The sequence below is a fragment of the Phoxinus phoxinus genome (genome assembly GCF_949152265.1).
Source record: "Phoxinus phoxinus genome assembly, chromosome: 1".
Taxonomy (NCBI): Eukaryota; Metazoa; Chordata; class Actinopteri; order Cypriniformes; family Leuciscidae; genus Phoxinus; species Phoxinus phoxinus.
Window position 1 is genome coordinate 37,076,789 of NC_136876.1, and position 11,344 is coordinate 37,088,132.

Here is an 11,344-nt window from a genome sequence, read left to right on the forward strand (position 1 = left end):
GTGTCATGGATGTGACAGCAGCCATATGTCCTAAGTAACTGTCGTTGGTGGGTTTCCTGCTATTGATGCTGTCCACGTGCGTGTGTAGCCGTGCTGTGGGAAGTCCGAGCAGAGAGAGAGAGAGAGAGAGAGAGAGAGGAGGGGGTAGAGGGGTGGCTAGTGAACAAGTGGCCAGAAAAGAAGGAAGCTGTTAGTGATATTCTTCTCTGGAGCGTCTCACGGACAGAAGCGAGTTGTCTTATAACAGTAGGTGGCGCAGACGGTGGATCTTGTCCTGGTAAAGGGATTACAAATCTGCAGAAACTCTACACTGACTGCATCACAAGCCCTCGTGAATAAAGTAAGTGACTTTTTGACTCTATTATTTTCACTGTATGGGACAAATTTCATTAAGTAATAATATATCGCATCATAGATGAATTACAACCGAAATTAAGTTCATCTGCAAGACAAATGCAGTTGAAAAGACCCAATGGCTGGTGAACATCAAATTTTGTGTTTTGGATGCAAGTGTGATGTATGTGATGTACCCTTTGTTGTACGTGGAAGAAAAAATAATAATGTTTTTTTTATTTTTATTAACCTTTAATTTTCCTTTAACATGTTTAAATGGAAACGTACCTTTTCACAAATGACTGTTTTACTAATACATTTGTTTCTGTTTGAGGTCAGTTTGAAACTTCTAAAACACATTAGAGGAAAAGACTTAAAATGAATTAAAATTAAGTCTAATTCAAAATATCCATAAATACTATAAAATGACACAATCAAATAACACAACTAAAATAATATTTAAAGTGAAATTCAAATGAAAAATAAATACTTACTCAATATTATTGAATGTTAAGGATGTTTTTGTTTTTTTTTACTATTGAAATGTCTGTGGAACAGGAGGGTTAATATCTTAACCAGCCAGACTATTTAGGTCAACCATGAAGACTATTATGGTGGACTGTCTTCACCTGTCTATAGTTTTGTTGGACACACTTTAAAGGTGCTGGGTTGTTTCAACCCAAGTCTGGATCAAATATGGAGAAACCCAACCATTGGGTTTAAAATGTAATTTAAAAATTGGGTTTGTCCATATTCGATTTAAACATGGGTGGAAACAACCCAGCATTTTTTTTTCAGGTGTAGCTTGGCTTTGTTTTTGCACCTGTTAGACCAGCACCAAAGCATCATGAACCAGCATAAACCAGCCTGGAACATCATGGACATTCATGCTATTGTAATACAGTACATTCTTTTCAACAGGGGAAAAAAATCTGAAGCTTAATTTCACAGATGCACAGAGATTTCAAATAATTGATGAAGCAGCTCAGTCATTCTTCTCTCTGTCTCTCCAAATGAGCCTTTCAATTATCTGGGTCTTGTGTTACTCCATCACTAATATCCTGATAAATTGTTCATGTCATCTTGCAGCTGTGAGTAAATTTAGGAAAGGATTATATTGTCCTGGGTCTTTTGAAGAAGATGTAATTTTAGGCAATAACAAATGTTCCTTTATCTATTATGCAGTGAGGAACTCTGAATGGGTCTGTTGCTGAGAATGAAATACAATTATTGGATCAGACTCAGACTTTCACAGTTTTGTTTGTTATGAAAATTCTAAAATGAAAGCAAAATTTGTATTTGTTACATATTTTTCTAAATAAATTTTTCTCTATTTTTATTGAGACATATATTGCAAACTGTCAATCAAAGTAAAGGCTGCATTTGATTGCACTGCGCATGGGATTGTCCAAATATCCAAACATTTATGCTCTTAAAAAGCCATCTGCATAAGGCTGAAAATATGTGGTCTAATTTTGGATAGATGCCGTTACTTTGTAAACGTTTCTGCTGCATGCCAACCCATTTCATTTGGGGTTTAATCCGGGTCTATTCTTTTAAAGGTTGACGTATTCCGAGTCCAGACCTCATAAAAATCACTGTTTTTGTTAAAAAAATTTTTATTTAGTTACAAAATTGATGTAGCCTTTGTTGCAGTTATGTAGGAATTAAAAATTTGATATGCCCTGATTGGCACTGCAGGTCAGTATGTTCTACCATTCCTAATTTTAGTTTATATAATTGATTTGGATTAATACAGATCCTATATCTAAATATCTACATTTCTGTTTCAAATATATGGCATTTGTTGCATAATGGGTATTTTAAATAGCATGGAATATTACATTTAGCTTTACACACCATCATTCTTGATTGGCCCTATGGCATATTAATATAAAATATTATATAATGAGATTCTATGTTCTTTTGACACTAACTCTGTGGCAGGGAAAAATGATCACAGTTTACTACCTTGGAGAGTTTCTCTCTCCAACATCGCAATACATTTGTGTAGTCAAAATCAGTTATGAACATGATGTTATGTAGTCCAGTTAGCCTCCCGTGAAGAAAATCTTTGGGCCGTATCTATTCCTATGAAGCAGTTGTACAGCTCGTCTTTTTGCTGTTTAATAATTGTGAGTTTAGCACATGGGCCTGACAGCTCAGGGTGCTTCAATGCATCTGTTTAAGACATCGCTTTGCATTTTAATAAACTTGTAGACACTCAATCCTTAAGGAGAATCGATTAAAAACTGTTATGAGAGCTGCCATCAAGTGCAAAAGCAGATATTTAACATGATATTTTCATTAAAGGGATGGTATGACTCACCATCTGAAGCAGACTGTATGACTTTCTATCAGATATTTTCAGAAATGTTGCTATTTTAGACCCCATAGGCTTTCAGTGTATGCAAAAAAAAAAAAAAAAACATTAAAATAGTTGTTCAAAATATGTTCTCGTGTTCCTCAAGAAGGAAAGTCACAGGTTTGGAATGAGCTGAGGATGAGTAAATGATGACATGTATTTTTTGTGGTGGACTATCCATATCCATCTCTCTCTCTCTCTCTCTCTCTCTCTCTCTCTCTCTCTCGAATTCAGGTGTCAAAGTGGTGGTGTCATTGGTGGACTAAAAAAATCATGCTTACGGACTGGAGGAGAGCAGACTGCACTGGGTCAAACACGTGTAAAGAGCAAAGTGTGCTAAAGAAAAAAAAGCAGCACAATCCCTAAGGAGAGACTCTTGGTGGTGGTGCAATGGATCACACAAGTCCAGGCAGCCTCCATAGCTGAGAGACTGCTCTGAAAATGGAGGTCTTCTACCCTGGCCGCATCTCTTTCTGGATGGCATCTACCAAACTTTGAGCCGCGTCCAAGTGTTAAGCACTGGTTGTCATCAGAATGCAAATGCAGCATGAAGGATCCTCTCTACAAAGTGAACTGGGCACTGACACAAATGAAGTATGTAGCACCATTCAAAGCATCTAAAACAGAGACTTGGCCAGTATGGAAGAGCAGACTACCACTGTGATAACGATTTACGTGAATGGCACTGAGCAGTTCAATGCTTCGTATGAATTCAACCTAACCGATGTGAACGAAAGCATAGACACCTATGAGTTTTACGTCATCGGCCTGTTCCTCTCCTGCCTGTACACCATATTCCTGTTCCCTATCGGCTTCATCGGGAACATCCTCATTTTGGTGGTCAACCTCAACCACAGGGACAAGATGACGATCCCTGATCTGTACTTCGTCAACCTGGCCGTGGCGGACCTTATTCTAGTGGCGGATTCGCTCATTGAGGTCTTCAATCTCAACGAGAAGTACTATGACTATGCCGTCCTCTGTACCTTCATGTCGCTTTTCCTCCAGGTGAACATGTACAGCAGCATCTTCTTCCTGACATGGATGAGTTTCGACCGCTATGTCGCTCTCGCCAGCTCCATTAGCAGCAGTCCGCTGCGAACTATGCAGCACGCCAAACTCAGCTGCAGCCTCATCTGGATGGCCTCCATCTTGGCGACTCTGCTTCCCTTCACCATCGTGCAGACGCAACACACCGGCGAGGTGCACTTCTGCTTCGCCAACGTCTTCGAGATCCAGTGGCTGGAGGTGACGATTGGATTTCTGGTGCCCTTCTCAATCATTGGCCTGTGCTACTCCCTAATCGTCCGCATCCTCATGCGTGCCCAGAAGCACAAGGGACTGTGGCCTCGCCGGCAGAAGGCCCTGCGCATGATCGTGGTGGTCGTGCTGGTGTTCTTCATTTGCTGGCTGCCCGAGAACGTCTTCATTAGCATCCAGCTGCTCCAGGGCACGGCCGACCCATCGAAACGCAGCGACACCACGCTGTGGCACGACTACCCGTTGACCGGGCACATCGTCAACCTGGCTGCGTTCTCCAACAGCTGCCTGAACCCTATCATATACAGCTTCCTCGGGGAGACTTTCAGGGACAAGCTACGGCTCTTCATCAAGCGGAAAGCCAACTGGTCCGTGGTCTACCGCTTCTGTAATCACACTCTGGATTTGCACATCCCTGTCAGGGGCGAGTCCGAAGTGTAGCGCGGGTTCGGGCCAGCCTGAAGCTCCGGAAGTTGTCATCTGCCTTGTCTTGCTTTCCAGAACTTGGTCAAGAAGTTACATGTGGGTTGACGTAACGAACACGGCTTCATGTTTAAGTCAGCTGGGTGAAATAAGGATTATTTGCTGATGAAGTGGATTACAAGGCACGGATGCAGAGCTTGGCCTTTACAGATAATTGAAATAAATAGAGATGTGGCATGTCTAAAACAAAGACTTTTATAGGACCATATTCTCTGTGAGCCCATTCTAAAGTAACAAATAAAGTCATTGAAGTGCCTGCGACCCATTTCATGTCTGAGTCATTGCGAAATATATGCTCCTGGTCATATATTGACGTTATTGACACCGATGCAATCAACGACTTGGTCTGTTCTGCTTCAAGACTGAATAAATGCATATTTTGTAGGATTGTTTTTTTTTTTATTACAGAGTTCTTCACTGGGGGATTCTGCAAATGTGAGAATTCAGATAATTTCAAGTGTGAGATTTACTTCCAGACACTTTTAGGGATTCCGTAAAACGTGGTACACAGAAATGATGTTTGACAAGGTGAAGTAAATGTGCAAGGTTTACATGAAAAACATCATTAGGGAAACATTAAAGTAAATTCAGCTCAATGCACACATATTTGGTGGATTACTGCTCATTTGAACAAGTGTTAGCGGCACTAAACCCAGGTGTTGGCTCCTATTTCCCTGAAGTTGGAGTCAGTGGGCAGGTGATGTGCAGAGCGGGATATAAACATATTATCCAAGACTTCAGATGTGCGGCGTCCAACGCTGATGTTTATTTGATCCAGACTAATATCCATTGCATTCCCATTCCTTTAGCAAAAACAAGGACGCTTGCAGTAAATCGCTATGAACTGTTTGAAGTAATTCCACAAAGATTGAATTAATTTAGAATCAAACTGTTCATTGTCTAGACTGCATTGATACACAGTTAGACCTAAAATGATTTGGTTTCATTGTTTGTCAAGACTGTGTTAAGATGATTTGAGTATCACTTGAATATTTTTGTATACAGAAATGATTACGAAATGATAACAAGAGTGTCAGTCTTAATAACAGGAAGCTAATGCTCTCCCCTAGAGAGAGCCCTCTCATGCCACGGGCTAAAACAATATATGACTCGAATTAATCATAAACACAGTGGCAGTCTGAGGGCTCCTTCCCAAGTAAAATAGAACAAAGATAAACAAATAAAAGGAAAATTAGGATTTCAAAAAATAATCCCAAGGTTGGTCTCTGGGGGATTTTTATCAGTCCGGTTTAGGAGAGCATTACACAGAATGATGTTTAATCAATACAACGGTCTGGGTGAAGCATGATGTAATGCATTCGAGTCTGAAAGAGCTGATTTCATGAATGGTTGAATAACCTCATTTTCACATTAAAGTAATAAAATGATCTTATTTTGTAATATTTAGGTTTTCAGGCGAAGTGATATTGATGCATTATTGATTTATTCCCTTATGGAAAATACTGTACTGCACAGTACAATAAAATATAGGGTTGCTTTTACTCCACAGGTAAATCACTTACTGTTTATTATCTATGGCAAATACCACAGGAAATTGACCGGCCTGCACAAACAGCTAATCGAGACCATAATTTAATATAGGGAACATTTTAGTGCCTGTCATATCATGAGAAAGTAGACATCTTTCGTAATTAGACACATTTTGGCCAATAAAGTGCATATTGTTTATGTCTCCTGTCTGGAGACAAGCTGCTGTGATTCTGTTTTTATTCTCATTTCATTTTAATGAGAATCTCGTGAGAATCATGAGACTAATGGGAAATAAAAATAAAAAAAACGTCCAAAGTAACATGATTGGACTACTTATGGTAATGAATTTCAGTGATTTTTGGTCACGAAAATAATGTCAATTTTTTAAAACTTTTTTAAGACATTTTAATTTAAGTAAAAATGTGTAGTTTCTAATTTTGATTTTGGAGATCAGATTTAAAAATCACTTCCCCACTTCTCAGGGTGTCCTGCCATCTTTGCTTTTGAGGCACAGACTATTTTGAGTCAATCAGTTAATTAAGCTATAAACTCACTCTAAATATAAATATTAGATGAAAAAATGTGCGTTCAAATATAGCAATGCCTTGGCAACTAACTGAAATAAAATAAGCTGAAGTACTACAATCACTTTGCAACTACATGTCAACTAACTCATTTGTGTGCTGGTAGGGTTTGTGTTAGTATAAGTTGACATGTACATGCAAAGTTACTTCTAGTCAATGTGTTTAGGAGCATCAACATAAAGTGTTAGCAGATATTAAGCAGACAGTCTACTAATACTCTAATGACAGTTAGTTAAAATGTAGTTGCAAAATTACTTATAGTTACTAGAATGTCTAAAGTAAAAGTCAAATTTTTAAACCTTAAACTAAAAGTATAATGAAAGCTTGAAATATAAAAAAGTTCATTCAAAATATTAAGAAATACTATAATAGTAAATCATTCTAAAATAACACTGCTCTGGATGTAATGTAATTCTCTCTGACATATCCTGGATTGTGGATAAAGATCATTTGGAGAAAGCTGCTTTTCGATTGTAAAATATATTTGTTTAAATGGTTTATAGTTGATAAAAGGCAATACAACTATTAGTCGAAATAATGACTGCATGTTTCCAGCATCTTTCAGTATATGGAGTGTTAGAGATACAGCCTGGCAAAACCAAGAAATGTTTTTCCAGCTGTGACAGCCCAGCCATGGGAAAAATATGTAAGCATTGTTTGAATAACTATTCATGAGTTTGTATAGACATCGTCATAGCATAATTTACTATGGTAAAATATCATTATTATTATTTTTTACATCCACACATTAAAACATGAACTGAAGTGACTTGGGGAAACTTGTGTCTCAGACAGACCTATAGGGCATGGGTAAGGTTGTGTGCCTCTGACAGATATTTGACAATCCATGATGAGAACAGCCTTAGGATGTGAGCATCCCAGAAAGATACAGAAAAGTGAAATAACGACAGGCCGGCTCATTAGACAACAGAGCCGAAACCCAGATCCCCACAGTCGATCCCCTGGGAAAGAGCCAAAGCGAGACATGTAGTTAATTTCATATCTGTATAAATACAAATAAATAGACACGGGACGACTGAGAAAGACACAGAGCAAGAGGTGACGGACAGAGACTGTGAGAAGAGTGTGTGTCTGCAGCTGGGACCGGAGTAGGGCTCAGGGTTGAAGGATCTGACGTCACTGCGTCCTATTTGTCTGTGAGATTTCTCTTTTGATGCGGTTAAATGAATCTGTTTATCAAACTCATGCTGTCTTATGGTTTTCAATGTTTACTGTCTGCATTCACACACAAACAATGTAAACCTCAATAGATTTGAGCACACAAAAAGAGTTCTTCATATTTGAATTGATCCAAATAATTTTCACAAAAATATTGTGGCTTGGAAGACAATGATAAACTGAAAGCTTATATAAAACACAAGACTTACAACACCGAAGCGCGACTGCCTTTTGTCAGGTAATTAAAGTAGTGAGAATTAATGCATATGCTTAGGGAATATGAGTTTGAATAAAAGATCAGATTCACAATTACATTTACATATTATAATCTTCTCTAAGAAAAGAAAAAAGAACTTAGGTAACATCAAGAGGGTCTATTAGAGCATTTCACAAGTGTTTCAGTTTAGAGGTGTAGCTCTTATAATGCCTCAAAAGAAATACCATAAGTAAAAACCTACATAACATTATATAGGCTAAACCAGAAAAGAGACTAAAAAAAGAAGCGCAAACTCAACACTGGACACTAGAGGGCGCCAGATAATCAAGTCTGAGAATACTGAGGAGAAAAGTTAGCAGGTGCTGAGTAATGGCATTTTATAAAATTCAGAATAATATGGCACCTCAGCGTATTGGACGAGTTAAACAGGGTGATGGTGAAACGTTTAATAATGTTGAGTACCAGCCTATGAATCAGCTTCGTTCAGTGTAGGCTAAATGTGAGATTTTCTGTTAAAAAAAGCTGCTGACTTAAAAGAACAAACAGCCAGTTGAAGTCATTTCAACTTTAACTAAATTTACTGAATACATCTAGAATCTTGTAGAACTTAAGTTGAAAAAAATTATTTTGATGAACTAGCAACACAAACAATCATTATTTATTCATACAATTGTTTAATCCAGCAGGGTCAGTTAGTTTTGACAAAGCCAAGCATGCTGTGATTATTTTCCAAGTGAAAAAAGCATACTAGACACTGCAAACTCCAAAGTAAACTTTTTGAATAATTTTACTAGCCTATGCTACAGCGAGGTCTTCAACACATTGACTTTGCAGGTTTAATTTTGACTTCACTTTTTATTCTTGTGTATAAAAATAATTTGCAATTGCTATCAAATATGGAGAACAATACATAACCTAGAAATAGCAATACCATCCCTAACAACCAAAATACAAAACCTAAATATAATTTCATGACAGCTTTGATAAAAAAAAGCTTTGATGGAAAAGGATGTAAACTGCACAAAGACTCAATCATGCCCTCTTGTGGAGGAAAGACGACTCTACATGCCACAAATCAGGCAGCTTTGAACTAATAAAAATAGAAGAACTTAACACTAGCACCATCGTATAAGTCTTCAGTAGCTGAATAAGCCTTACAATCAAAATCCATTAAAGCGTATAAAAAAACAGCACAATTTTGAGGTAGAGTAATTTTATTTACAACCCAATGATCAATGTAAAAGATACGTGATAAATATTTTACGCATGCAACTAAAGTCGCTTCACAACGAGCTCTACAATAGTTAATCTAGACACACTCACTTTAAAAACCTGAGTCTGTAAGGAATGCTTTACAAAATGACTCCAATGTACAAATCCATTGCTTTTACTTTGAGTGTTTCTCAATAAAAGTAAAAAAAAAAGTGAAAAAAAAATTAGGCCCTCTCTCCTCTGATTCGCCTTGCAAGCTGGATATCCTTGGGCATGATTGTGACTCTCTTGGCATGAATGGCGCACAAGTTAGTGTCCTCAAACAGGCCGACAAGGTAGGCCTCACTTGCTTCCTGTAACAAGACAAGCAAAAGTTAATATCGGATATAATAAAGTATATATATAAAAATAAAATGTAATAATAAGTTACGCACCTGAAGTGCACCAATGGCTGCACTCTGGAACCTCAGGTCAGTTTTGAAGTCCTGTGCAATCTCCCTGACCAGACGCTGAAATGGCAACTTGCGGATCAGCAACTCTGTAGACTTCTGATAACGACGAATCTCTCTCAGAGCAACAGTTCCAGGCCTAAAGGGAGGAAGAAAAACAACATGATTTACCCGGTATAACAAACTGCATCAAGCATGCGTGTTGTTCAGTTAAAAAAAGCAGTCTCTCTCTCAGACCCACCTGTATCTGTGGGGCTTCTTGACGCCACCGGTAGAGGGCGCGCTCTTCCTCGCGGCTTTAGTCGCCAGCTGTTTTCTTGGCGCCTTTCCTCCAGTGGATTTACGCGCGGTCTGCTTGGTACGAGCCATTTTCTTTCAATCTCTAGAATTAAAACCAAAAACTATTTAAATATTGAATTCCTCCCGTTTAAAAAATAAATAAATTCAAACGGTAACTTAAAATGGCGGTATCATCCGGGTCCTGTGGATTCCTTTTAGCACTTCCGCTCAAGAGCTGCAGCTAACGTTACTTGATCTAAAAATGCCTCGTTTTATAAAGATGTAACGTTATAACGTTAAGTGCCTAATACGGGAATCTAAACACCAGCTTAAAACCCATGCGTAATTTGTAATGCGTGAACACAGCCAAGCGAGCATCGCAGATGAACATTTGCATTAGACGACAGGAGATGCTGTTGTTGTTAAACAGCCGCCCGGTAACTGTTATATCAGCCTCCATCTGCAGCAGGACCCGGTTCACAGCAGATTAAACATCAGCCCCACCGCAAAACTCACTTTCAACTAAGAATACACCAATTGCGTAATGTAGAAATAGCGGGTGAAATGTTCAGAGGCACGGGGTTAAGTTAATTGAATGCAGCACTTAACAACCGGTTAACGTTATTCGCCTCGACCTCTTCAGGAACAAGCTGAACAAACCATTGTCCAAAATGGCGGGCAAAAGGTAGATCGACAAACCAGCACATAATTATCAAATATCACTTATGCTTCCAAAGCCCGCCAAGACGACGAATATAACGTGTATAAAAACGCCACATCATATTTAAGTGAAATATGTTCAAGGACAAAAGTGTTTGAAATATTAAATCCAAACTAATAAATTAGACAGAAAATTATCCATCAACAAGCACGAGAAACTGAAAATCCGATCAACTCTGTAACTACCTTATTGGTTTGTTTTAAACTAGCACAAGTGGAAATATTATTATTAGAGTCTAATGTCGAAATATCTACCAAATAATTTAAAAGTTTACTCACACAATCCTCGTTGGACGATCTTTCTCCCACGGTGTTGTATCTCGTATTTGAAAAAGAGAGGGCTGGGCTTCTGTTTATATATGTCTGTGGCTTGCCGCGTATACACGCCCATATATGACGTTTTCGTTTCTCATTGGTTCAACCTAAAACAAACTCCACCTCTCGTCGTTATTTACACTACATTGTTTACCTTTTTTAAACAATTTTGAATATATTATTTGTCCCACAGCTGATAATGTAACCATAAAAAAATTATTTTGAGTAAAAAAAATCCAATAGATAAAACAGGAGTAACATGTACTTGAATTAGGCTACTTATGACGTTTCCAAATCCCCATTTAGGGGTTTGTTTACTTATTTTACTAAACACAAACATATGTATTGCAGCTCAAATTACAGCGAAATAGTCATACATCAGTAAACGGTTAATATCAAAAGCATCTGAACTGCACTCCTAATCATTAACAAATATAAATGCCTACTAGATAAATAA

At 38.1% G+C, this 11,344-nt stretch overlaps 2 protein-coding genes across 2 annotated transcripts; one reads left to right on the plus strand and one right to left on the minus strand.

The window, feature by feature from the left end:
* Window positions 1–271: 271 nt before the first annotated feature.
* Window positions 272–4,824, plus strand: gper1 (G protein-coupled estrogen receptor 1). Its single transcript, XM_079610319.1, has 2 exons — window positions 272–340; window positions 2,933–4,824. Exon 2 carries the CDS (start codon window positions 3,338–3,340, stop codon window positions 4,397–4,399), a length of 1,062 nt encoding a protein of 353 aa, XP_079466445.1. The 5' UTR covers window positions 272–340; window positions 2,933–3,337; the 3' UTR covers window positions 4,400–4,824.
* A 3,622-nt stretch (window positions 4,825–8,446) lies between these two features.
* On the minus strand, window positions 8,447–11,334 carry h3f3a (H3 histone, family 3A). The gene is made up of 4 exons (XM_079619303.1): window positions 10,852–11,334; window positions 9,815–9,955; window positions 9,559–9,712; window positions 8,447–9,477 (listed from the first exon to the last, which is right to left on the minus strand). The coding sequence occupies exons 2-4, from the start codon at window positions 9,940–9,942 to the stop codon at window positions 9,349–9,351; spliced, it is 411 nt and encodes a 136-aa protein (XP_079475429.1). The 5' UTR covers window positions 9,943–9,955; window positions 10,852–11,334; the 3' UTR covers window positions 8,447–9,348.
* Between the last annotated feature and the right edge of the window lie 10 nt (window positions 11,335–11,344).

Excerpts from the sequence above, each read along its gene's own strand:
- h3f3a (XM_079619303.1), bottom strand. The coding sequence starts at position 9,942 with ATGGCTCGTACCAAGCAGACCGCGCGTAAATCCACTGGAGGAAAGGCG. Across the intron at positions 9,713-9,814 it reads AAGAAGCCCCACAGATACAG|GCCTGGAACTGTTGCTCTGA; the intron begins GTGGGTCTGAGA and ends TCCTCCCTTTAG. Across the intron at positions 9,478-9,558 it reads CAGCCATTGGTGCACTTCAG|GAAGCAAGTGAGGCCTACCT; the intron begins GTGCGTAACTTA and ends GTCTTGTTACAG.
- gper1 (XM_079610319.1), top strand. The coding sequence starts at position 3,338 with ATGGAAGAGCAGACTACCACTGTGATAACGATTTACGTGAATGGCACT.